General features: G+C 38.3%; 1 protein-coding gene across 1 annotated transcript; it reads right to left on the bottom strand.

The window, feature by feature from the left end:
* Positions 1-78: 78 nt before the first annotated feature.
* On the bottom strand, positions 79-27,281 carry LOC117792549 (histone-lysine N-methyltransferase trithorax). The gene is made up of 11 exons (XM_034632730.1): positions 26,667-27,281; positions 19,418-19,943; positions 17,285-17,470; positions 13,440-13,959; positions 11,847-12,496; positions 11,277-11,453; positions 4,238-11,211; positions 2,859-4,195; positions 2,661-2,794; positions 1,667-1,842; positions 79-1,601 (listed from the first exon to the last, which is right to left on the bottom strand). The coding sequence occupies exons 3-11, from the start codon at positions 17,376-17,378 to the stop codon at positions 1,428-1,430; spliced, it is 10,236 nt and encodes a 3,411-aa protein (XP_034488621.1). The 5' UTR covers positions 17,379-17,470; positions 19,418-19,943; positions 26,667-27,281; the 3' UTR covers positions 79-1,427.
* Between the last annotated feature and the right edge of the window lie 695 nt (positions 27,282-27,976).

Below are 27,976 nucleotides of genomic sequence, written 5' to 3'. Positions count from 1 at the left end.
AAATGCTGTGGAACTCTTTGCCTGTACATTCGTTTTCATGTTTTTTTTTGCGTTTGCTTAGCTTTTTTCTTCCTTTTCTTATGATTCCGAACCAAACAATTTAAATAATATAGAGTATATGATAAAGATAAGTAGATAGATAATTAAGGGGGTTGATTGAATGGTTTCTCGTACCGAATACAAAAAAACGAGCTTAAACAAACTAATAGAATACAAAGGAGGGAGCTGCGTAATAAATAAGGATTACTTTTAAAAGCCTGCAAATGTTGGCTGACATTTACGCAAATTATGAAAAAAACATAAAAATTTTACATAATTTAAAAGCTAAAAGATATGCTTAAGATATAAATTTAAATTACAATTAAAATTTAGAACACAAGAGCTTAATGCAATTACAATTTACATGGACACATTTCAAATAATTGTTAATTGTTAATAATAATCGTAATAATTATAATAATAAATATATATACATATGCGTTGTTTGTTTTTACAATAACAATAAAATTGGTGTTTGTTGTTGTCTGTTCACAAAATAATTTCAAAATGGTGATGCTTAGTTGCGTTTATATTAATAAGGTTAGGCCCAGTGAATATTATTGAATTATCCATTTATTTATATATGTTTTAATTGTAATTAGTTGGATCAATTGCAACAAACAGTAAATACTCAATTTCAATTAGCAATGTGTTTTGTTTGTTTGTTTTGTGTGCATAATTCTCATAATTCTACCATAAAATAGTTTCATCTGTTTGTTGTTTAATTTTTTTTTATTTTGTAGAGATTTGTTATTATCTTACTTTTAATTATACATGTTAATTACCTAATGCTTTTTTATGGTGAAGCCTTTTTACGTATTTACAAACTAACACAAGCCCCTGTAAGTAATCATAAAATTATTTATTCCTTGATCAGAAACTGTATCTAACGCTAATATATATATATATACTATATTGTTGATCTTGATCGTAATTAATTGTTAATAAGTATATAGAATCTGTCAAGCCTTAACATACTGAATTTCATACAAAGTTATATATCTGATATATTAGCATATACATATATATTTTCCATATTTCTCTGCTGAATACTGAAATCATCGAGTGTGTGTATGTGTGTGTGTATGCAGCTATGAGTTATATCAATCGGGTTATTCATATATATATATATATATCTTGACATATACATATCAATATAATATCAACGTTTTAACTCTTAGATTTACAACTTCTACTTAATTATTTGTATGCTCTATAATGAAAATGTATCACGATTGACCAAAAAAAACTTCGATCGAAATAACCGTTAACTACACATGCTCCTTTCTCTCTCTCTCTCTCTCTCTCTCTATCTTTAGCTGCAATTTTATTGATGAGTATGTTGTTGTTGTTTCCGTTTGTTGTGGTTTCCGCTTCCGTTTCCTAGTCTAGTTTAAGTACTTGCGACAACGCTTTGAGCCGCATGAGCAGGGTATCTTCTCGTCTTCAAAGGGGAACTTGTAGTCGTAGGTCAGTTCCTCACCCTGCACAATGCGTCGCAGCGCAAAGATGATGATGTGTTTGTGGCCCAGTATATCGACGACCTTCGAGTAGCAATTCGGCTGTAAAACATATTAATGATTAACATTTCACTCTCTCAATCAATCAATGCCAATTAATTACTCACCTCACACGAGTGATTGATGAAACGTGCCGCATTGCCACGCATTGTGGCATCCACCACCAGATTGTCATCGATCTTGAACATGTAACAGCCTATACCGCGACTGTCGTAATAACGCTCCCGTTTATCCGTCAGCGTTGAGCGTATGAGTTCTCCGGCGTATTCAATGACCATCTCACCTGTTTTAAAAATTATTATTTATTAAAATTTAATTATTACAGACACAAGTTATTAATAATTTTAAAGCTTGAGATTTAAAATTTTAAAAATTTTAAAGGGGGACCCTTAGGATTGATATTGGAACCGACCGGAACACAACATGAGATTTTATTACACGAAATTAATTCAATTTGAATGCAGAATGAATTAAAAAGGCAAACCATGTTTAAAATGACATTCCGTTTTAAAAGTTCAATTTTGATAAAGTCATGGAAGATAGAAGTTGGTCCAACCCTTGACCTAGCAAATTAACAAGTCAAAATTTTTGTTCAAATTGACATGATTTTTTACAAGAAAATTAAACCTCTTAGAATTAAGTTTGAAGTGCTGTTTTATACTATGTATGATATAAGGAGCTGATTAAAAGTGAAAACTTGAGATTTAAAATTTCAAAATATCAAAGGGTGGACCCTTATCATTGAAACCAAAACCTGGCCGAATTAAAAAATAATTAAACTTTCTAAATTTCCACAATTTGAATGCAGAATGAATTTAGGGACCAAATCATGATTAAAATGATATTCCACTTAAAAATCTGTTAAATTTCCATAAAGTTATGACAGTTTGAATTTGGTTGGAGTTTTGAGTTAATAACTTTACAAGTCCAAATGTTAGTTAAATTTGACATGATTTTTTACAAGAAAAGAAACCTCTTAAAATCCTCTTAAGGTATAAAAAGTGGATTAAATGTAAAAACTTAAGATTCAAAATTTTCAATTTTAAAAATTCCAAAGGGCATTGAAATCGAGATCCAGAATCTAGTGGAGAGTCAACAAACCTGCTTCAATGTCTTTGGTGCAGTAGAGACCACGTCCGTGAATGTGTGAGCGGAAGACACCAACGTAATCCTTGTAGGTCTCCTTCAGGGTGCGATACTTCATGGCCATGGGCAGATTGCTGCCAGTTCCGCGTCTGCCAAAGATTGAGAGTTTGTTATTTAAAGTGAATATGGGATTAAATGAGCTGGTTGAGCTACCTGGGCACCAGTTCGTTATCCGATGGCTGGACAAAGACCTGAATGGGCTGCTTGCGATGTCGGGATGCCAGCCAGCTGAACATGTCGTATTCGGAGCGATTGCTGTACGGTTCGCACCTGGCACACTCGTAGGCATTCTCCAGCAGATCCTCCGGATCGGAGCCATAGTCTATAAGCGTCTGTACATCGCCGTGAGCAGTGAGTAAGCCATTCACTCCAACTCCACTGGCATTTCCACTGCCAGCATGATTAACTCCTGTTGCTGTCGCCTGTGGATTCTCACTCCTCTTGTGATATTTGGGCGTATACTTGGCACACTTCTCCACACCCGGCAGCTGTTCGATCAGATACTTGAGTGCATTCGTCTTCAGTCCCATCATCTGCAAACCACTCATATCGGCGAGGGGTCCCTCTGGGAGTGGGGTAAGGCCGTGAGCCCTTCTGGCCACCTGTACCGCCTCAAAGACCTTCTCCCAGATCTCCGCTATGGAGCTGGACTTGTAGGTGAAGCCATCTTCACTTTGTATCTCATACAACAAATGTGGTCCACTGATTTTCTTCGGATCACGCGGCATTGGTTCACGTGGTGGTTGCTGTGGTGCAGCAACTGTTGCCGCTGCTTTTGGCTTTGATTTCGTTAAGTTTTCCTGCAATTGCTGCAATTGCAATTCATGTGCCTCGGCCATTTCATTGATATAACTGGCAGCTGCCTCCACAGCAGCGGTTTCCTCGGCGGTAGCTGTAAATGCCTCATCATCGTTGGCAACACCAACACCTACACCAACTGTTGCTGTTGTGCTGGCCAGCACATCTTCGACCATTTGCTGATACCCTGCAGCATTATTGGCTTCCACTGTTGTTGCTGTGGCTATAGAATCCGCACAATCATCATTTGTTAGATTATCGAGAATTTTGCTAATCTTCTCTTTGACAGCGGGTTCTTCACTATCCGACATTTCATGATCATTGCAGGCGGAATTGGCCATTTTTAAACTAAAATCATCATCTTCATCCTCCTCCTCCTCCTGTTCCTGTTCTTCATTATGTTGTTGCTGCTCATCTTCGATTTCATTGCAGTTTTTCAAATTCGCATAATGATCCTCTGTATCCATGGGAATTGTCTCCACCTGATAAACCTGCTTCTCCAGCAAACAATGCTCCACTTGAAAACCATTTGCCAGCAATTCCAGCTGTTGTGGTTGTGGCAGCTGTTGCTGTTGTTGCTGCAGTTGCTGTTGCTGGCAATTTTTAGACTCCATGAGCATCAGATCTTTGGATTTATCCACTTCATCCTTCTCATAAATCACCTCTGAGTACAATGTTTCATGTGTTTGTTGTTGTTGCTGCTGTGCTTGTTGTTGTTGCTGTGCTTGTTGCTGCTGTTGTTGTTGTTGTTGCTGCTGCTGCACCTGCAACACATCCATCAACACATTTGTCTTCAGTTCCGTCTCGTAAACTGGCGACTGTGCATAACATTTGGCCAACGCACCACCAACATTTGCCACTTGCAACACATCTGTTGCTGCTGCTGGCGTTGTCTCCTCGATGGGCTTTGGTGGTGTTGGTGATTGCACCACCGCATCATCAGCAATTGTTGCTGGCGGCTCCTGTTGTCGTTGTTGCATCGGCAACACTCGATTTGTGGGTCGACTATTGATTGTTGTTGTTGTGGTTGTTGTTGTTATTGTGCTGTTTGTTGTTGCAACTGTTGGTGGTTGTTGCTGCAGCGGATTTACCACATTGGTGGGCAAACAATTGCTGGCATAATGTTGCAAGCGTTGTGGCAACTCTGTTGGTGGCAGCTCTGTGGCTGTTGCCGACATGACAAACTGTTGTGTTGCTGTTGTTGCCTGTTGCAGTTGTTGTGGCTCAGTGTTGTTTAGAATGTTAATAATGGCTGGTTGTTGTGTTGGTTGTTGCAGTTGCAATTGTGGTTGTTGCAGTTGCAACTGTTGTGGAAGTTGCAGCTGTGTCTGCTGCTGCTGCAGCGGCAGTTGTTGCTGCTGCAGTGGCAATTGTTGCTGCTGTTGCTGTTGCAGCTGACGTTGTGGCAACATTGTCAGCTTTGCAGGTTGCTGTTGTTGTTGGTGCTGTTGCTGCGCTTGCAGCAGCAGCTGTTGTTGTTGCTGTTGTTGCTGCGCTTGCAGCTGCAACTGTTGCTGCTGTTGAATGTTGCTTTTGGGCGCTGCCTTCATCCCTTTTGGCTTCACTTCCACTTTGTGTATGGGTCTTATAAGATTTGTCTTCTTCTGCAGCGGCTTGGAGGCAATGCTCGGTGGTGCACCGCAATTGGTGCCTGTTGGCAGCAACACAGTTGCTTGTTTCTGTGGTTGTTGCTGCTGCTGCTGTTGTCGTTGAAATTGTGCTGTCAATTTGAGCTGATTTACCAGTGTTTTCTGTTGCTGTTGTTGGTGTTGCTGATGCTGTTGTTGCTGCTGTTGCTGGTGCGTGGTGGTTGGCATCACCTTGTTAACCACCTGCGTTTGCTGTGGTTTGTTTTGAGCCTTTTGTGCCTGTGTCTGTCGTCTGTTGACTTGGCTAACTGGTGGTATTTTGGCTGTAACCACCAGTGGTGCGGAATAATCGCTTATGTTGCTGCTGACAGATGTTGCTGCTGTAGTTGCAGCTGCTGTTGTTGTTGTTGTGGGAAACTGAAAGTTGTAGTCATTGGTGGTGGCATTGATAAAGCTGCCAGCACCACCAACATTGGCAACACTTGCACCACTTGCATCGACTGCATTATTGAGCACCACATAGCCAGCGGGTAAATCCACAATCGGCTCAATTTTACTGGCCTGAAACACTTGGGTGGTTGTTGCCGAGAAACTGGCATTCTGACTGAGTACACCCGGCATTGCGGTGGATACAAATTGCTGTGATGACATCACCGTATTCTGCACAATTGTCTCCAATCCGTAATACATGGGTTGTGTGGCAAGTATCACCTGTGGTGCAGCCGTTGCAAAATCAGTGGCAAATCCTGTAGGATTACCAGCGGTGGCACCACTTAAAATCAGTGGTTGCTGTTGTGCCTGTGTGTTGTCCGCAGCATTGCTGGTGGTTAGTTGCAATGTCTGTGGTTGTATCAATGTGCCAATGACCTGTGGTTGTGCCATTAGCTGTGGTGCTGTGGTCAACATTAGATTGCCACTAGCATCCGTTTGCAGAAATGTTGCACCACCGCCACTGGTCAAAAATGTGGGTTGTTGTTGCTGTGGCTTAAACTCATTGCTGTTGGGTATTGTTATGTATTGCAGTGGTTGTTGTTGCGCATCGGCGGTGACAAATGAGATAATATTTTGTGGTTGCGTTTGGGGCAACAACAATTGTGGGGCAGCTTGTTGTTGTTGCTGTGGTTGTTGTTGAAACAACAGCTGTGGCTGCAACAGTTGTTGCACTTGTATAGGCTGCGGTTGTTGTTGCTGTTGCTGTGGGTGGTGCAACTGTTGTTGTTGCAGTGGTTGTTGTTGTTGCTGCTGTGGCTGCAACTTGGCTTGTATGGGCTTGACACCTTGCCCCGTCTTAAGTTGTTTTTGTTGCAACTTGTTGGTCACAGTTTTGTGTGGCTTTGCACCACTGCGCACCACTGGCAACATAAATTTCTTATCACTATTGCTAGTCTGCAGTGTTTGATAACTCGTTGTTGTTGCTGCTGCTGCTGGTTGTTGTTGTTGTGGCAACTGTATAAATTGCTGTGTGCCATCGGCATTTGTGGATAACGCCAGCAATTGTGGTTGCTGCGGTTGCTGGTGGTGTGTTGCTGGTGTCAATGCAAAACCACCACCCAAATTGGCCGCCAAATTCTGCAATGAATTCGCATAGAGTTGAAGCTCATCGTTGGCAGGGTTGCCACCGTTTGTGGTGGCTGTTGGTTGCGTGAGGAAAAAGGATTGTGGTTGCAGCTGCAATTGTTGCAGTCCCTGCAATCCCTGCAGTCCCTGCAATCCTTGTAGACCCTGCACACCAAATTGTCCCAATTGCACCTGAGGAAATGTGGTCTGCAAATAGTTGCCACTCAGTGTGGCAGCTGCCAGTGCTTTTTGTTGCAACTCTTGCAAACTTTCGGCACTGAGTGATTGTTGTTGCTGCTGTTGTTGCTGTGGCGTTGTCTCCGACTCGGATTCACTGGTGCTCATCGGTTCGCAGGTATTTAAATGTCGCTGGAAGCTTTCGTAATTGCGATAGGTGCATTGACAACGTTCGCACTTCACTTGACCCGTGAATTGCGTGCCATCGCTGGAGATGATGCGGAATTCGGTGATGGAATCATCCACACCATCCATTTGCATAATCTTCCCCTCACCCTTCTCGAAATAACGCTTTGCCGCGCTCCAGGTGAAATTTCTGCCCGCCTCCGTGGACATTTCACTGATGGATTGCCGCCGTGTAATCCCGGCCACAGTGGCCATTTCCTTGACTCCCTTACTCCGCTGATTCAGACTGAGGAGCACTCCCTCGGCCAGGTTCTTGGAGAGCTTGCGTCGCTTGAAAGCCGCCACGCTGCTGCCATCCAATTTGGCCATCTTCTTGAGCGCCGTCTTGGCCTGAAATTGACTAGAGCTGCGTGCGGCGGATAACATGGCATCCTCGACAGGATTGCTGGCGGGCCAGCAGTTGAGACTGCTCGAATTGCGTGTATCCTCATCACAGATGCTCACGGCAGCAGGAACAGCAGCTACAGGAGCAGCAGCAGCTGGAGCAAGTGCATCCTTGGACTGTTCACTCATGGCAAACAGCTCCGTCTTGTCGCCCAACTCGCCATCATACATAAATATGTCCAGCATGGAGATGCCATCGAGCAGTTCATGTGGCAAATCCTCAAATATGGCATCCTTAATCTCTGGCGGCAATAGGTCCGCATTTCCCGCATTCCCCGGCTCACCCTCCTCCGTGTTCTCATCCAGCGGCGGGGGAAACTCTGCCCAATCCGTGTCCAGTAAATCACTTCTCGCCAGGCTGTTGTGCCATCTGGAAATCTGTGCCAAACCCAATTGAACCAAGGAACCATTTGCATTGCTATGATCCACTGTAAAGTTCCTGCCCGCATCCAAAGTCAAGGTGCTAGAGTAACTATTTTGTATGGTGGTGCGCACGGTGTACTCGACTATTTTCCAGGGTTCCTTTGAGGACCAATAGAGGCGACTGCACAGGAAATTAATGGGCACAATTGCCTCAAAGGAGTCGGAGAAACGCGGCACAATCGAACCAAGTTGTCGCACCTCCAAGGAACCAATGTGAAACTGGACTTTAGTGGGTTCTATGCGCTTCTTGCGCTTCCTGTCGAGCTCCACATAAACGGGACGTGATACCTCAAAGTTGGATTCGTAGGTGACACTCGGGGATCCATTGGATTTCAATGCATTCCGCGCATGCAGTGGACAATACATGGATTTATCCGTGAGGAAGGCGCAATCAATGCTCCTGGCACAGGGATAATGATAATGCTCCCCACACGCTTTGACATTGCATCCGACGGTGGCGCCACGATTGCCACAAACACTGCACTTGATCATCCGGCCACGTGCCACCGCACTGTGCACATTTTGTAGGGAGCCATCGATCTCCTCAAAGACCTCGGCGGACCACATGGCACAATTGGTGTGCACCCAACAATCGTGGCCACAATACAAAAGCCGTGCCTCTTCGCCAGACAGTCCTTCTCCGGTTTTGCGACAGAATAAACATATTCTTTGATCGAGTCGGGTTTTCAAAGCACCCAAATCATCGACATCCTCGAGTGGTATGTCGAGTAGCACTCCAGAATTCTCAGTTTCTATTGGTGTCACATAATTGGCAGTTGCTCCGCCTCCAACTCCACTTATGCCTCCTCCTTCCTCCAGCTCCTCGTAGCCACAGTTCTCAAACATGTCCTCCTCCAGCGCATCTGTGCAGGCTTTCGTTTCATTCTGAAACCAGGGAAACTGTTCACTCAGCAGCTCCTTATACGCAATGTCCAGCTCATCACAGTTGCTCTGATTCAAAACCTGACTCATATCATAGTTGAATTCCGCTAGAGATACATAGGAATTGCCGGCTATCTTTTGTTTAATGTCCACCAGGCTGAAGGATTGACTTTGTAGTGGTGGTTGCAAGGATTGCTGGCAACTACAACTACATGGCACCGCATCCATTGGCTTCGTTTGCTCCTTAAACTCATAGACATCATCGCTATTTTGCGACTCGCCATCGCTGCCCAGAGAATTGTAATTAAATTGCAAGGATTTTGGCTGTAAACGGGTTTTTCCTGCCGTTCCCGCTCCTCCAGAACAACTGCAGCGCAGTTTCTTTCTCGGACTCAGCTTCAACAAGGCACAAGCTTGACGGGATTTACTTAGTAATTTCAGCACACTATGCAAACTGGTTTTAAACTCCTCCATTACCGCCTGTCGCCATTCATCCGCCTTCTGCCTGGACACCTCACATCTTCGAGCACACTTTTTGCATATAAATTCAATAGATTCGGGTAGCGTGCTCAATAGATTATACTGCTCATCGCTTAATCCTTCGCATTTGGAGTGCACCCATTGTTTGCAATCTCCGCATTCCATCATCTTCAAATCGAAATCGTTGTCATCATAACATTTCTGGCAAATGGGACAAAAGTTGCCCTTTTTCCGCAGTTTAAAACAGGCCGTGCACATGGGCAGATTCCCTACAAATTTGGACACTTTGGTGGTGGCACAAGATTTGCATTTCAAGCAATTTACACAGATCAATGGACGATCTGCACCCAATAATCTTTTGCTGGTGCCCAAACAGGTGCTATGATAATTCTTGAGACACTTTTGACACTTGACCTTGGAGCCCGATGACATGTTGCACGTATAACACACTGTGCAACGTGGACACAACCAATTGAGTCGTTGTTGCAACTGATTTAAGGCTGTGCCACAATTTGTTGACGTTGCAATTGTCGCCGTCGTTGTTGTTGTATTGTCGAGCAGACTATTCATGAGTGTATCGTCAAATGAGCTTTGCTTTAGATTATATTCATCCAAAACACAATACTGATGATATGGCTCACAGCAGCAGGCACAGAAAATCAAAGGATCCAATCCTGTGGAGCCACAGAGAAAGCAGAGAGCACGTTGTGCCACCGTCTCTGTCACAATTAAACCAAATCCAGTTTGACAGACCTCAGCGGGATCATAATTCTCCCAGAAATCTATGGATATTAAGGTCTTCAAGCGTTGCACTTCTTTGGCCAGTGCCCTTCTGGCTGTATGGTTGCCACTTGCCACACTTGCCACACTCGTGGTCATGTGATGTTCCAGATTGCGTTGTTTCTTATGGTTCAAAATGTTTGTTGTTGTGGTGCTTAGATTTCTTGTGTTGACTTTGTTTAGTTTTTTAGCCTCTGTTTGTAATTTTATCAACTTATTGTCAGTTGCTGGAGGATTGGGAGTGGGATTGACATTAGTTGTGTTGTCTTCGGGCTTCAACTTGCAGCTGGCACAATTCTCATTCTCATCCATCACAATTTGCTCCGTTTCCGCAGCTGTTTTCGTTGGCTTCTTGCTGGCAACTGTTTCTGTTTCTGTTTCCATTTCCTGTTGTTGCTCTTGCTCCTGCTGCTCCTCTAGATCATCCCCAAAGGTGGCCAAAGGTTGGCCCAGCACAATGGATGCACTGCGGCAAACATGCTTTACACGTGGACCCTTCAAATCAATGCGTTGACGCTTTAGATTCTCTGTTGTCGCAGTTGTCACAGTTGCCACAGTAGTTGTCTCCACTGTCTCCACATTTGGAGTCGAATTTCCATTAGTTGTCAACTCCTTTTGCTCCTCCTTTGGCAACTCCTTGGTCACTGGACTTAGCAGCTTTTCACTTCCCACTTCTCTACATTTCTCCTTTTCCTTCTCCAACTTCTCTTGCTTGGTTTTGCGGTTTATTTTCGCTTCACTGGGACTTGGACTGGACTCTATAGGCTTCTTCTGATCGCCAATCTTCAGGAACAATGGCTTCTCGAGTATGGCAGGTCTCAGCAGTGGCGTGCTGCCAAAGGTCACATTATTCTCGGCCAGCGGATTCGATTTAATCGAGTTCACTGTCGTTTCTACACTCGATTTCCATTTGATTGTTGTGGAACTGTTGGCAAATCTTAAGTTTGCCGTTGGCGACAACAACGACAACTCCAGGGATTTGTCTTGTTCCTTGGGTGCAACGTCAACTCGCATGTTCGCTGGCAACATGGCCAAGAGGCGACTTCTGTGTCCAGTTGGCAACTGCAACGTTGTGAGGCATCTTCTAAGCCAACACGCCGTGCAACGCGTCTTGTGCAGCTTCTTGAATATGTTTGAACTCAAAAAGTTCTTCGATTGACTGTTGAGCGAGCTTAAATTACAGCTGCCACCTGGCGGTTGAAAGATGAAACTATTAGAAAGCATTCTTTATGTAGTGAAATCACAGCAGACTTACCATCCTTGCACCTCAGCGGCTGAGTGGGCATTCCAGGTGTGCTCAACTTGCACAATTTGATCATACGCGAAACGAACTTGCAGCAAAATTCGCAGGCAATGACGCCATATTTCCGCTCCTGCCCCGCATCCTTGTTACTTACAGCTGTTGCACACACAGCACATGACACAGGCACCACTAAAAAGAAAAGAAAATTGTAATTATCACCCAATTCGTTATTAAAAAATCTACAATCTGAAAAATAAAAAATATAAAATTCTCTCAGCTATGCTGTGTTAAAATTTCAGTCTCCTGGGTCTTATGGTCTGGGCGGTGCAATGATCAATCAATTAGTATTTTATATATAAAATGTACAAGATCGGTGCTAAAGTAATACTTATAACTTTGTTGATCATATTAACCTTTTTATGCCATATGCAAAATTATAAAAATACTATACTAATAAAAATACTATACTATAAAAATAACTATACATTTCATTTAATTCTCTTCTATTCTATTATATTTAATTTTAAATCTTGCTGTCAACTAATTTAAAACTAAATAAATAAATAAATAAATAGAATCTACCTGAATTGGCACTATTGTGTGAGCCAAAGTTGATCGCATTTGTTGTGGTTGAAATGGCACTGGAGGATGTGGATGCGGATGAGGTCGTGGCCAAGAGCAGTCCTGATCCTGAACCTGAACCTGACGACTTGGCAAAAAGTCCGCTTTTGTCCACCGTTTGTCCGAATTGCAAACGCGGCTGTCGCAAAACAAAGCTGCTATTGAGCTTTATGCTACCAATTCCAAAACTGGAAAACGTTTCCTTGCCCAGTTTAAGGCTTAAAGCCGATGAAGTGGTAGCCGTGGAAACATCGCCAGCAAGGTCACCAAGGCCAAAATAGTTTTTGGGCTTTGTCTTGACGTTTTGCACTTCATTTGTGTTCTTTTTGCTGCTGCTGCTGCTGATGCCACCAACTTCCAAAAGTCGCTTATTGGGCTTAATAATTCGCGATGAACGTGTGCTGCGTTTTGGTAACACAAAATGTTTGTCCATTACCAATTGTCTATCGTCGTTGCCCTTTTCCTTCTCCTTCTCCCACTCCCTCTCCTTCTCCTCGTTGCTGACAGCTGTTTCTGCGCTCTTTTCTGATGTGGCTTCCTCATTGTCATCCACATCGTCATCGTCGTTCTCAAGCTCGTCATCATCCTCCATTTCATCACTGCTTGCCGAGCTAAAAGAAGAAGGTTAAAATCAGTTTCAAGTTTTCATAAAGTATAAAGTAATTCATTTTATTAAATTATTAAAAAAAATTAAATATTAATTTAAGTAAAATATTTGCTTAGAGTTTTACCCGTTACTTTACAGTCCAGTTAAATTATGGCTTTAATATCTTCAGCTCAAAATATCTTTAAGATAGTAAGCTAACCCTTAGGTAGACATTATAAAAATTAATCTTAGAATTTTAAGATAATTTTGATTTCTAATAATTAGCAAACTTATTTAAATGAAAATGGACATCTAGATTAACAGGAACAAATTTTTTTAACGACATTAATACAAATTGATTGCAGAATGAATTAAGAGGCCAAATCATCATCAAAATGGCATTTCGCTTGAAAATCGGGAGAGTTTTGACAAAGATATGAATGTTTGAAGTTGATCAAACCTTTGACTTAGCAACTTTACAAGTCAAAATTTTTGTCAGATTTGACATGAATTTTTACAGAAAAATGAAACGTCTCAGATTCAAATTTAAAGTGTTGTTTTGTACTAATTACTATATAAGGAGTTGGTTAAAAGTGAAAACTTGAGATTTAAAATTTTCAATTTTCGAAATATCAAAGGGGGGACCCTTTGCATTGAAATCGAGGTCCAGAGGGCAAAAGATTTTTTTTTGGAAATTCATTAATTTTGAATGCAGAACGAAATAATATATCAGTCGCTATTTTTAGACAAATACGACTTGGCAATATGTATATTATATTAAGAAATTCAGTATATAAATAATTTTAAATTGATCTAGAAACAAATGAATCAAGATAGAAGAGGCTTTCAAAAAGTGTTGCCTACTTTGGAGATGCCACTAAACTGTGAATTTAAAACGCGCGTGTTACTTAACTGGTCGAAAACACACGTAAAAAGCGAGAAATAATTGTAATTAAAAGGCGACTTACCCATCATCATCGTCGACGTTGTCGTCGTGTCTGCGAAATGTGACGCCACCGGAGACGGCATCCTCATCCTCCAAAGGAGCGCCAAAAGCGCGCGACAAACCAGAGGCAAAGAGACTCGCCGATGTCGAGGAGGAGGAGGCGCATGAGGAAGTGGAGGAGGATGATGATGATGTGGATGCTGCTGTTGCATCATTTGTGGATGTTGTGGTTGCTGTTGTTGTTGTTGTTGCTGGTTGCACCGATCGAAACTTGAGCGAATTGAGCTTATCGATATTGGAGCTCTTGTTGAGTATCTTGGAGAGAATGGAGGGACGCACAATGAACTCGCTGCCACGACAATATGTCAAAGGTCGATTCAGACTATCCTTCTTCATGATGGAGACGAGGGGCACACGGTTATCCGGATTGTAGAAACGCTTCACCACCGACTTGTCATCGCTCGTCTCCAGTATATTCTTAAAGGTGACCGTTTTCTTCAGTTTCTGCTTTTGATTTGTTGCTGATGTTGCTGTTGCTGCTGCTGTCACGGTGGCAGCAGCAACTGTTGCAACTGCATTTGTATTGGAACTGCATTCACTCGTTTTGACCAACACTGCAACACTGTTGTTGCTGCTACTGCTGTTGTTGTTGTTGCTGTTGTTGGTGGTGGGGGCAACCGTTGCCGCCTCATTAGTCATTTGGTCGTTGGAAGCCATCAGCTGCAAAAATGCAAAACGACAGGTTTTAGGGCCAACACTTTACAATAACAAACAAAAAAAAAAGAAGCAAGGAAGAATGCTGCAGTCAACTAATCGACTGTTGAATTCCCAGTAAGCGTAACAATCATAATCAGTACAAATATAAATTAAATAAGTTATTAACGATTATAAAATTTAAGAAATAATAAACAATTTAAAATGATTATTATATTTCCACAAGCCATAACTCTAATTTTCATTGTTTTATTTTAAGAACAAAAAATAAAAGGGTTATTTTAATTTTTAGTGAAGGGTATTATGAAGGGTATTGAATGATTATAGATTTTAAGAGTACAACACTTGGTTCAACAGATTTGTACATTTAATTTTTAGTTAAAATTTCTTTTTTATTCTTATTACAAAAGTAAAAAAATAATTTGTATTTTTCATTTTTATTTAAAAAATTTAAAAACAGTGTTATATTTTGATTTAAAAAAAAAACCATGTTAGGGAATTTTTAGTTTGAAAATATGTCGTTAGCTATATTATTAAATAATCCTTTTTTTATGTTAATTTGTTAATATCTTTTTTAGTGTCTGAGATGTATGTAATTACTCAAACGGACAGACTTTGTCATTAGCTGAAAAGCCCCTTAAAGCTTTAAGTACTGGGCTAAAAGAGAGAAAAAAAAAACTCCTGAGAGGAGTAGAGTAGAGTGGAGTCTCCCACAGCCAATCAATAATTCATGCAACTAACTACATGCATGCTCGTAAAAAACTAAAGCAACCACTACTGCTGCCACCACCACCAATACCACCAACAACACCAATACTAACACATACAGCTACATAAAGTCAAGAAGCATGCAAAAGCAAAAGTAAAAAAAATGGAAATAAAAATAAAAACAAAGCAGAGCATGGAATACAACAATAAAAATAAATACGAAAAAAGGGGATTGGAGCAAAGAAGCAAAAAAAAAAAGAAAAAAAAAAGAGAAGCAAGTGCAAGTTTTGGGGGAAAACAAGTTATGTTGCAGGTACAGCCTGTAAGTTGGCTAAGAGACAACGTCATAAGAGCCAATTAAGCAGGTAAGCGAGTCAGCTAAGAAAAGTGGCAAGTTGCAAGTTGCTACTCGAGGCAAGTCAAGGCAGACAGTCAGACTATTTAGAAGGGTAACCGCTGTCGTTGCAAGTGTAACTAAGTAACCAAGTGCAACTTGGTGCGCATAATTTAGTGTGGCAAGCAGTTGGAAGGAAAAGGGGAAAGGCAAAGGAAACCCAAAGGTAGTGAGGCAAAGAGTTAGTCAGGGTAACTAGCGTGTTTCTCTTATTTACATTTGGTTTAAAATGGGGCAGCAAATAAGCAAATAATAAACACGCAACACACACAAAAAAGGCGAGACAATCAAAATCAGTGAGGAAAATCGACCATAGCTTATAAACTTCATTTTTCAGGCTTACACATATATATATACAGTTAGCCAATTAATTGTTTTGACAAAGCAATAAATATATATTTTTTTTATATTTAAGTCCAATATATGCCATTATTATAATTATTTTTAGCTTGCCTTTACCATAAGCAACTATAAAAATATAAGCGAAAGAAAAGATTATAGCCAAGAAAAGTTTTTTTTATTGTAAAAATATTATCAGTAAACTTTATATATTATTACTGTATTTACAGTGATTTAGTTTTTTTCTAGTTAAAAAAAAGCAAAGTTCACTTAAAAAGTTAAATTTTATTTATTATTTATTTATTCAAAGTCAAGTTAGTGGAGTTTACCAAAAGAATTTTAAGATTTAAAATAAAATAAAAATAATAAAATTGAGTCGACTTATAAAATTAGTATAAAATTTAAACTGAACTGAATTTATTTAAGTCAGTCAATTATTATCAAATAAAATTCCGAAAATGAATTTTAATTCAAGTACATTTCAGATTAAAAGTTAAAAAAAAATAAACTCAATTTATAAAAGTTAAAGCTTGTTATATTTATTTTATGCCAATAAAAAAAAAAAACTTTTCTTGGTTTTTTTTTTTTTTTAAATGTCATAGAATTAATAAGCAAAAATTTGTTTTATTTTTTGGTTTGTGCAAACAATTTCTGCACATACTGAAAGCATTTAGAAAACGTTTGCGGGGCTAAAAAAAAAAGGAAAAAAAAACACAATCAACTTACCATTGCAACGTCTTCGTTGCAGCCGACCGCGCTGCTGACTGCGCTGCCTGCTGCTGCTGGCTCAACTGTGGCAAAGGGGTTTGTTGCTGTTGTCAGCAGACCTGCAACCACCCCACCCCATGTGCCTGCCACTGCCACTGCCTCACCCCCCACTGTTGTGGACGTCACCAATGACGACGACGACGTTGACGATGACGTCGCAGTCGCAGTCTCTGCTGTTGTTGTTGATGTTGCTGTTGGTACTGACAAAGTTGTTGTAGTTGCAGTTGCTGCTGCAGTTGTTGTTGTTGCAGTTGCTGCTGCAGTTGTTGTTACTGCTGCGGTTGTTGTTGTAGTTGCTGATGATGATGCAGGGCAATTAAGTTGCAATTGTTGTTGCTGCTTGAGTTTCGATGTTGAGGGCAACATAACCTCCGCTCTGGCCAGATTCAAGTTTTTGAATTTTTTATTGCCTCCTTTGCGTGCAACACGTTGCAACGTTGCAAGGGCGCTAGCAGCAACTGTTGTTGTTGTTGTTGGCGCTGTTGCTGGCTTCTTGTCATGGCTGCTGTCATCGTCGTCATCGTTGTTTGTGTCCTCGGCAACAGCAGCAGCATCAGCAATTGTTGCCGCCGCCGCAGCAACAACAACAACAGTTGCTGCCTCATTATTGTTGCCTTGATTTTTGCATGCCTTGAACTCTGTGGCGGTTGCAAATGTTGCTGCTGCGTTTCTATGGTGATTGCTGCTGTTGTTGCTTTGGTGATTGCTGCCACTGCTGCTGTTGGTGTTGTTGCTATTGTTGCTGCCACCGTTTACACTGCCACCATTTGTTGTTGAGGTGCTGCTGCTGCTGCTGCCACTTGTGCCACCAGTTGTGGCAGCAACACCGCCAGTTGGCGCATTATCATCATCATCGTTGTTATCACAATTGTTGCTCTTCTCTCTCGTTGCCGCATTGGCGCTCTGTTCACTCTGCTGCTGCTGTTGTTGCTGTTGTTGTTCACTTGTTGTTGCTGTTGCATCTTCGAGTTGCAACACACTTATCCGCTTGCGATTAATCGACTTGGATGGTTTGCCGGGAAACTTGGAGCGGCCCATAATAAACACTTGCCGCACTTGCCACAGTTTTGTTGATATTTTGTTGTTGTTGGCATTTGCACACAACGTTGCCACCTTGCAACAAACTGAAACTGAAACCGAAATCGATACGAAATGAAATAACAACAATTGTCAGCAATACAAAATGTGACAACAACAACAACAAAAATGCAATTCAAGTCTGCAGTTCAAGTCTCTCTCTCTCAAACTCACTCCCGCTCTCCCTACGTTTGGAACGCGTCAATTGGCCCCCTGCTCTCTTAACTCCTTCTCTTGTTTTAGTTGTAGTTGTTGCTAACACTCGACACTCGTCAATCCACACGACACGACTCGTTTTCGCTTCGTTTCGTTTAGCTCGTTTTTCGCGCGCGTTCCTCGCTCCTTGCTTTGCAAATTACAACTACTAAGACCGAATGTGACGTCGGCATGCGGCAGCCGCTTTACCTTTACCTTTAACTTTGCCTTACGCTCTCGCTCCCCGCTCACTCACATAACACTCTCTCACACACACACTTATACAGCGCGCGCTCTCTTCGTTGTGAGCTGCGCTCTCTCTGACGCACACGAAAGGTGCAATTGCAGCTGCCTTTGTTTCGCTCTTGTTATTGGTTCTCGGCTGCTGCTGCTACTGCTTCTGCTAACGCTTGCGTCGCTTCTGTCACGTCTTGCGTGACCACCAGCACACGCACACGCACACACACACAGACACACCACCACCTTTTGTACGCTTCCTACCACTAAATATACATACACTCAGCAAAACTTGACATCCTTCAATTAGTTACGTTCCTACTTGAATTTATGGCGTTTTGTTTAAACTTCAAAGCATTAGTCGATCTTAAATATTAAATTATAATTTAATAGTCCTGTTTAAAGCAAACTTAGTCGAAATTTATAAGGCTTTGATTAACACTACATCTGAGTTTGCTTGAGTTACCTCCATAATTAAAAGAGTTATTTATACTGGAGTAGTTTAAGTTTTTTCTTTATACATACATACTTAGAACTTCTGCGATTATGATTTAAGTACTACATCTTAAAAACTCAGAAAAATTTAAAGATCGTTTGTACTTGAATATTCCTTGTTTAAGTACAGAATTCATAATTTTTTTCTCTGAAGAAATGTAAAAACGTCACAACTGCTGTTGTTGTTGCTCCTTAGCACGCGCTCGTTTCTGTCTTCGCCTTCGTTTGACAGACTCCTTTTGAGCAACTGCTCGCTCTCTCTTTCTCTCTCTCTCTCTCTTACACGCTAACACTCACACTGTCTCTCGTGTTAATCGCAACGCGTTTTTGTTGTTGCTTTGTGGGACAGTGGTAAAATTTCTAAAATATTATCCTTTTGGATTCGAAATACTTAAAAATTTTACTATTAAAAAAAAATATTTTTTTATGGTTATATTTGTCCATGACATGTGACATATAAAAGGTATTGAACAACTCATCCTAAATGTTTTTAGATTTTGGTATTTACATTCAATTTTTATTTTTTAAATTATATTAAATTTGTTTTAAAATAAATTGAATATAATTTTTATTGATAGATTTTTATATTAAAAATTGCAAAATAAGAGCTGTATTATGACTATCAAATAAAAATTGAGATTTAATTATTCAAAATATAGAAAATAATTTTTATTGATCGATTTTTATTTTAAAAATTGCAAAATAAGAGTTGTATTATAATATTTATATAAAAATTGAAATTTAACTATTGAAAAATTGAAAGTAATTTTTATTGATTGATTTTTATTTTAAAAATTGAAAACTATGATTTATATTATGATTTTTAAATAAAAATTGAGATTTAATAATTTTATAATAATTAATATTATTATTATTTGCAATCGCAGACTTTTACAACCGCTTTCATGACAAGAAATAAATTTTGCCACGTTTTTAGGCCCTAATGTCCCACAGTGCGACGTTTTAAGTGGTTTTTCTACTTTAGACTTGAACTTTTTTGTTTTTTTTTTTGCAGGATTTGCTTGTTGTTGTCGCTTGTAGTTGTTGTTGTTGCTAGAAATTAAAATTCTTACTCTTGTCGTGGCTGTTGTTGTTTAAGTGGTGGGTTTTCCTTTATGACTGCCCTTTTACGACAGCGTCTTGTTGTTGTTTTCAGTTTTCTTTCGTTTTTTTTATTATATTTTTTTTGCGTTTTGTTTTTTATGGCAAGTTGAGAATGAAAATTCTTCTTTTTGCGCGTTTAGTTTTTCTGCGTTTTGAGTTTTTGCTCGTCGCATTTACAATTTTCCACATTGCTGTACTTTCTTTCGGTTGATTTTTTTTCAACTATGCAACTTGCAGTTCTTGTTGTTGTTGTTCTCTCTCATCAACATTCAACATCATCATCATTGTTATCATTATCATTATCATACTCATAATAATCATCATGATGAGTATGAATCGCATCAACTACATCATTAAATACAATTCGTACACTCACAATTTCCGCTCTCCTTCTTCTTCCTCTTTTTCCTCCTCTTCTTCTTCTTTTTCTTATACTAGCACACTTTTTGCGCATCGGCTTTTATTCGCAATTTTTGTCTTAGATTTTTCCTGAATCTGGAAAAATGATTGAGAAAATCAGGGAAAACGGACGGGGAGGAGTAGAAAAAACAAAATAGAAATTTATTAGTTCGCTTCGTCGCAGTTGGCAAACAAGTTGAGTGTGTGTGTATGTGTGTGTGTGTGTGCGATGAATGGATCAATGGGTGTGTGGGTGCATGTGTGTGTCTACAGACATGGGCAAACTAATAACAACACCATCATTTATTAGTCAAACCAAGTTGATAGAAATAATTCTTTCCTAATAAAATTCTTTACAAAGCCTCTTTACGAGGTAAAAGTCTAGTGACAAAAGTCTTTGCATGCCCCAAAAATTTCTAATATCCAATTTGTGACGAACAATATTAAATTTTATATTTAAAATATTCTTTGAAAAAAGGTTTGGTGTAAAGATTCAGAGCCCAATAAAACCCCTAATTATAATAACAATAATTATTGTTGTAGTATCTTAAACTTAAAGTATCTTATTTTTGAGTTCATAAACTCTTAAAATAAATATTATTCCTTGCGTTTTTTTTTTGATTTTGCTAAATTTTTTACATCAAAATTTTGGTAAGGTGCCCTTTCTTTTTAGCACATGTCTGTATGTATCTAAGAGTTGTGTGTGTGTAGCAAGGGCTGTCTGTGACAGTTAACCAAGTTCGTGAAATACTTAATAGCTGATGGAATGAGAAGTGAAAAACGTTCTTCCCTCCCCCATTATCGCTCTCTCTTTTTCTCTCTCTCTCTCAAACTATCCTCACTTATCCCCTTACTTTGAACGTTAACTTGTTATTGCTTTTCCTTTTGTTTTCAGTTTAGCGCAATTTGCTGCATGCATGACTCAGTTTGAGTTTTTTTCATTGTAAATACCCTTCCAGAGGTTATTACAATTTTTACAAGAAACTTGTAAGGCTTGAAAAAAGGCGCGACAGATCCCATATTGCATGTATCGCTCAGGCTTTGCCGTTTAATTATTAATATTGAAAATTTTCATAAAATTGGAATTTATAGTTTAAGATATAAAAAAAAGTAATTTTGCATGAAAACCGTTTGAGTTTTCACAAACTTATGCCTCTTTCTTATTATTAGCCATTGAGAACCTCTTAACCCTATAGGTCTCAGAAATTTATAGATAAAATTACCAAAACAAAAGAAATACAAGTAATAAACATCTTCTAAACAGTTATTTTTGTTTTATACTAATTATGCCACAAAAATTTGTAGGGACATGAACTTAAAATTTGAGATTTCAAGAAAAATAAACTTTATCAAAATGGAAATTTTTTGAAAATGTTTTTTTTATAAATGAAAATAAGCATATTATTTGCTTTGCTATAAATTTAAACTTTACTTTGGAAAATAGTTACTTTACTTTTTACAAAAAAATAGCTTTTTTTCGAACTAATTTTATTTATAAATATAATTATTATTTTTATACAATTTAGATATTAAATTGAATATCGTTTGTCCAAAAATTGAGTATCAAAAATTTTGGGGCATCTAGACTTTCGTCACTAGACTTTTACCTCTTAAAGAGGTTTTTTTTGGAAGATTTAAATTTATAGTGCTTTGCAAGGGTATCGAGGTTTCGCTGTGCCGGGAATAACTTTTCTAGTTTTGTTTTTTATTTTTTCTTAGTATTTAAGAGGTGTTTGTATTGGCTTAGGGGCACACGACCCACAACACACAACGAACGGCACAATTACCAACAGAGAGTTACCAGTTGGTAGTTACTAGTTACTGTTAGCTGGCATCCATTGGTCAGTCAGTCAGCTAGTTAGTTATTACTTAGTTATGCAGCTAGTCAATCATGTCAACTGTACACAAAAGTCTTTGCATTTTTTTTTTTGTTATGTTTTGTTTTTTCTAGTAACTTGGCCAGACAAACATTTCTCATTTCATTTTTCACAATGAGTGTGCACATTTGTGTTCAAGTTAGTAATTTCATTTGCGGCTTAAACGAACCGTTAACTGTTTCTGTTTACTTTAATCTTTTGCGCCTCAACATGAATGAATGAATGATGTAATACAGACAATTTTATTGATTCTGATTGATGAATGATATTAAATGTAGCAAATCAACTAACAATTGGTTTTTTTTTTTATTATTTTCACTAAAATAATTAATAAAAAATATTAATATTAAATATTATTAAAATATTGAAACTTAGTTTACAATTATTAAACTGTGTTCTTTTTAAAAATAACATTTTGCAACTAAGAAATTTTGAGATCCATTAATATTAAGGTGTAAAATATCTTTTATCTTTATTTTAGAATAATCTTAGCGAATAATCACTTCAATTGTAATTAGGGTATTGTGTGTGGGAAAGATGTGATGAGTGATAAGCGGATGATTAGAAGATAGAATATTGATAAGATTGAATAATTATTGTTTTGATTTTATAATTAATTACAATGATAAGTTAGTTTAACTTTTTATATTTAACACTTAAACATAAAATAAATAATTATAATGAAATTGTAATTAATTATTAAATTTAATAAACGATATAATGTGTGGCATAATAAAAGTTGTCCATGAAAAGTGTAATTATAATTTGTGGTGTCAATAATATTAATGATATGAATATGAATTTTTTTGCAAAAGCTGTTAGGCAAATTTAGACATGACAGATGACATAACAAACTAAAGGTTAATTCGCCCAAGCTCAAAACAATTGTCAACAATTTAATACTTAATACTCGCACTCGGAATCCGAATCGGACTCGACACAACTTGACAGACACACAAGCTAAATACAAACTACGCTTTTAAATTGCAAATTGAACACAGAGTGACACATAAAACTTTGCAAACTAGTATTAATAACAGTGTAAAGTTTCTGTGTGTGTGTGCTGACATCAATTAAGTAAATCGCTATAATTATACATGTGTACATATAAATATGCGCACATGTGTATGTGTATGTGTTGGATGTGTGCGTGTGGATGCCACATGGCTTATTGAACTAATCAATAAAATCTCGCTAAAGATGACAAAATGCGAGCGCTGAGAAATGTGTGCACAAAGCATAGACGAAGCAAAAGACGAACACATAAAAAAAGAGCAATTGATGTGAATAATTTGAATGCTACAAATAAATAAAAGTCACGTTTAGTGTTGCCATTTTAGCTATTTTATTGCTAGATTTAGCACTTTTTAATACTAAAAGTTAATTTGCATCCGATTGTTCCAATGGCAGCTATATGATATAGTAATCCGATTTTAGCAACATTTGGTCACGGAAAATAGACATAATCTGAGAGTTTGATTCAGATATCTTTTGTCTTTAATTTGTTAAAAAAAATAATTTATTATTTTAGGACTCTTAAAAATGGTTTCTTTCAACAACACTGGTCACGCGAGCTGTGTAAAAGGGGTGGGAAGGGGACGGGAAGTTTTGAGATGATGCCGGAGATGGAGATGGAGGTAACTGACAACTACACACACACACACACGAACGAGAGCTGGCCAATACGTGCGAATCAAAACGAGTCAATTCGCAGCCGAAGCATTTCGAGTTAAGCCGAAGTCCAGCAATCGTGTAAATACGACAACAACAACAACGAAGGCGCGAGGCCGCACACACACCTTTAATTTAATTGCCATCAATTATGGTAAAAAGATTAAGAAATCAAAACAAGCGCAAAACGTACAAAAACATGCATAAGCAGAATGAGAGAGCCAAAACGTACAGACAAAAAAGCATACAGAGACAGAGTGTCAAACGCACACACACATACAGAGAGGCACAGGTAGGCACAGCGAGAGACGGAGACGGAGACAGACACAAAGACACAACTTGCAAATTGCGAGTAATTGAGCAGATTAAAGTCAAGCAGCGACAGCGACAGCAGCAGAGGGAGACGACAGCGAGCTGAGTGAATGAGTAAGCGTGCGAGGGGATGGGTGGGGAGGAAAGGGAAGGGAAGGGGAAGAAGTTCATCACAGGTAACGACAACGATGTCGATTGAAAGCCGAATCAACTGACGTACGATTAATAACGTGAGCATAACAATCACAACAACAATAACAACAATGCTACATACATAAACACGACAGACAAGTTGGACACACAAATATATATATATAAATATACAAATATATGTACATACATATGCATGCCTACATATTTAAGTATGTATGAATGTGAATTTGCATTAAATTATGCAAAAAAAAAATGCCTAACAATACATGTGCAGTCGAAATGAGAGCAATGCAGAGCGAGAGAGTGTGGGCAAAAGAGAGCGCAATGAAGCCGAACAACAAAAAGAAAGAAAGAAACGACAGCAGCTGAAGACAACAAGCAACAAATGTGTTTTGTGATTTAGAGAGAGCGGCAGCGCCAAAGAGAGCAGTGAGATGGGCGCCCAACTATTCAACATATTAAAGAGAGCGTACATGCGTGGGTGTGCGTGTGAGTATGAGCATGTGTGTGTGTGAGAGACAGAGGCGAAGGTGCCCAAAAAGACGTTTGAATCAAAACACAACACAACACGCAACAAAGGTGAAAGAAAATGTGCGCGCCAATATGTGGGAGGAGCAGAGGTGATATTATGATGTATGAATGTGTGTGTGTGTGTGAGAGCAGCATGAATGAGCAGCAAAAGCGAAGCGTGAAACGCAGTTTTGATGCCCAATTGCCACGAAGCACGAAAGTAACAACAACAACAAGGATAGTAGGCAATTTGTAATTGTTGTTTTTTAGTTTGATTTGCTTTAGTTTTTATTGCTGTTGGTGGTAAATAAACATCTGTTGTTGTTGTTGGTGGTGGGTTCTCTTCAGTTCTCTCTCTCTCTCTCTCTCTCTGCAGCTGCAGCAGCTGCCGCACGTTTTAAATTTACAGTGGCTCTCAGCATATTTGACCCACTAGTTTTTACATACATATAACACATTTTTAATGAATTTATTTTTTGAGTGAAAACTTAAACAATTAATAATTTCTAAATTATTGTTTAAGTTTAACCTAAATAATTGCATTTTTTTTCCTTTTATATAAATGATATTCATAAGTATTAATTTGTATTAAAAGTTGTTTAAATTAAAGCTAAGTAATCTAGTTTTTTCAATAAATATAAATAAATTGTTAATGTATAAATTTATTTCAGTAATATTTTATTTTTCGATTGTATTTATATAAATTAATTTATAATAAATTGTAAAAGTTATTGTTAAATATTGTTTGAATTTAAGCTGAATAACTTTTATTTTGTGAATAAATAAAAATAAATTAATTTTAATTTCTATTTGAATTTAAGATAATTATCTTTAGTTATTTGTGTTTCCATAAATTATAACATATGTAATTAAAAATGTAGTGGGTCAAATAAGCTGTATGCCACTGTGCATGTTGGGGCTATGTAAATTATAAATTGATAACTTGCTTAACACACTGAACAATAACAAATTTGACACGATTGCGAGGTGTGTGCGATGAGTTATTGTAAACGTTGCGTCTTGTGCAGCAAAGCGTAAAAACAGACTTTAGTTTTCAATTTGCGACGTTCAATAAATATTTCAAGGCGTGTATGTGTGTGTCTATCTATGTAAATAAATATCTATGTATGTATGTATGGGTAATTACTCATTTGGCGCGTAGTTTCTCACGCTTTGGAATTTGGCTTTTTGATCGACAAAAATGCCATAGGCAAAGATGGCGTCAAGAGCGAAAGAGTGAGTGATAGAAAAGTGAGAGAAAAAAAGAGAACAAATGTACAAATATTTCGTAATTATTCATCAAATTTATCACAGCAGCCCAGCTAACAACAATAACAAACCAGAGAGCAATAACAAGAACAACAACAACAACGTTGCGCTGTCCTAAGCAGTGTTGCTAATTTAGCCGTTTTCGCGCCAGTCGCGAATGGGGCAATTAAGCAATTTTTACAGTAATATATAATTGGAAAATATTTCAAAAATATATTTCATGACTTGGAACAAGATAATTAATAGAAAATGTATATCTTTTATTATTATTTTATTTTAGAAAGTAAAAAAAAACACTCATATATTTTTATTTATAAATATAATATATATATAAATACTGATCTAGCTGTGTTTAGGCTTTACAGAGTTGGCAACACTGACAACACTAACAATAACTTGGCCCAATCGATTAACGTATACGTGTGTGTGTACATAATTTATTAAAAGTTGAAAAAGCAACGCAAATGATCAACGCAATTTTAGTTATAAATACAAAAGCACAGTGCGTATGCGAGCGAGTGAGAGAGCAACACCGCACTCAGTGTGGGAGAGAGGGGATGGAGGGGGGGGTGACAGATGTGGAAGAGAGCGTGAGTGGGAGAGTGTGGGAGAGAGCGAGTTTATTTGATTTGAAATGAGTGGACAACAAAAACAATTAACTGTAGATACTCAATACACACATTAAACGTTATTTATTGATGCTGCTTATCCTTCTCCCTCGCTCTCTCTCTCACTCACTCTCTACGTGTCTCTGTTTTGTTGTTGTTATACTCGTTTTTGCAACTTGCTTTCTGTACTATATTTAGCAAGCGACGTAGATAAAATAAACTCATTTAAATAACAGTACAAGTTGTGCTCATTAAATAAACTAAAGAAATAAACAAAAACAATAAAAACAACTACACAAACTACTAAATACCTAAGGAAAACAACAATTGAATGCAGTGTAAAATGAATGAAATTGTTAGTATAATTGTGTCCAAATGCAATTGTTGTTAATTATGATTATTATTTATTATTTTATTACCTTTTTTGTATGAATTTTATTAAATGTATCCAACTTGTGTGTGTGGGGGAAATGGGGAGTTAAAACATAATACAAACACATAAACATCAACACGACTTGTTTCAATATTCGTTATTTCGCTTTCGGTATTTTTGTCGTTTTTATTTTCGTTCGCTTATTTGTTGGTTTTTGCTTTGCTCTCGCATTCGCCTGCTTGGCGCGCTCACGCTTGCTCTCTCACCAAACGACATCATACAACAAACACATAGGCACGCACACGCACTCACTCACACACACACGACGCTCGCTCTCTCTCTCGTTTACGCTCTTTTTTACTCTCGCGCCCGCGCGTTATATATATATACGTATTAAGCGTTTACGTGTTTGTGTGCGAGTCTGTATGTATTTTACGACGATGAAGAAAAAAAACTGCCTGCCTCTTTCAGCAATCAGGTTTGCACCTTTTTATTTGACATTTTCATGCAATTTGCAATGCGAATTTCATTTGAAAACACTACACAGATCACTTATTAACACTTTGCACCAGAATTTACCAATTATTTACGACATCTTTCGCGTTTTTACACGAGATTTCTTGAGCAGCTTCGCAACGCTCGCTGTCGCAAGATGTTATCGCTTATCGATAATAACAATACGACCCTGGAATATTGCTACACTATCGATAATATTGCCTGCCAAATTGCTTTCTAATTATATTAATGTAGTTTTTTTTTACCAAAACTACATAAAAGCAATAATTTTAGCTTGCATTTGTGTGTTTGTATAATATTATTTATAAATATATGCTTAGTTTAAATATTTAGATCATACTTAAATTAACTGTTGATTGCATTGCTGTCATTTTCAAAATGGCACTGTTTGCATTGCTGTTATACTAAAAATAGCGCTGTTAATGCAGTGATGCAAAGTTAAGACTACATTTAGATCATATGAACATAAGCTGTTGACTGCATAGCTGTTAAGACTACATTTAGATCATGTAAGCAATATCTGTTAACTGCATTGCTGTTATACTCAAAATGGCTCGTGCTGCAGTGCTGAAATGTTAAGGCGACACCTGCTGTGATAACATGAAACTACTATTCTTTGGCGGTTTAATTAAATTTAATAGGAACACGGAGATGATTATTCTCTTTGTGCTGTGTATTCCATTTCTACTAAGAACCTGTTAGTTTTCTTAATCATATCGTTAGTCACTTCGTGCAGTTTCTGCTTTTTGTAATCTATGGATTCTCGGCATTCATCTAAATACGATTCGAGTACCTCGTCCGTCTCATTAACCGCATCAATTAAAATATCATCGTATGGAA

The sequence above is a fragment of the Drosophila innubila genome (assembly GCF_004354385.1).
Source record: "Drosophila innubila isolate TH190305 chromosome 3R unlocalized genomic scaffold, UK_Dinn_1.0 2_E_3R, whole genome shotgun sequence".
Classification (NCBI taxonomy): domain Eukaryota; kingdom Metazoa; phylum Arthropoda; class Insecta; order Diptera; family Drosophilidae; genus Drosophila; species Drosophila innubila.
The sequence above is the reverse complement of the archived record's forward strand: the minus strand, read 5'-3'. Positions and strand labels throughout refer to the sequence as shown.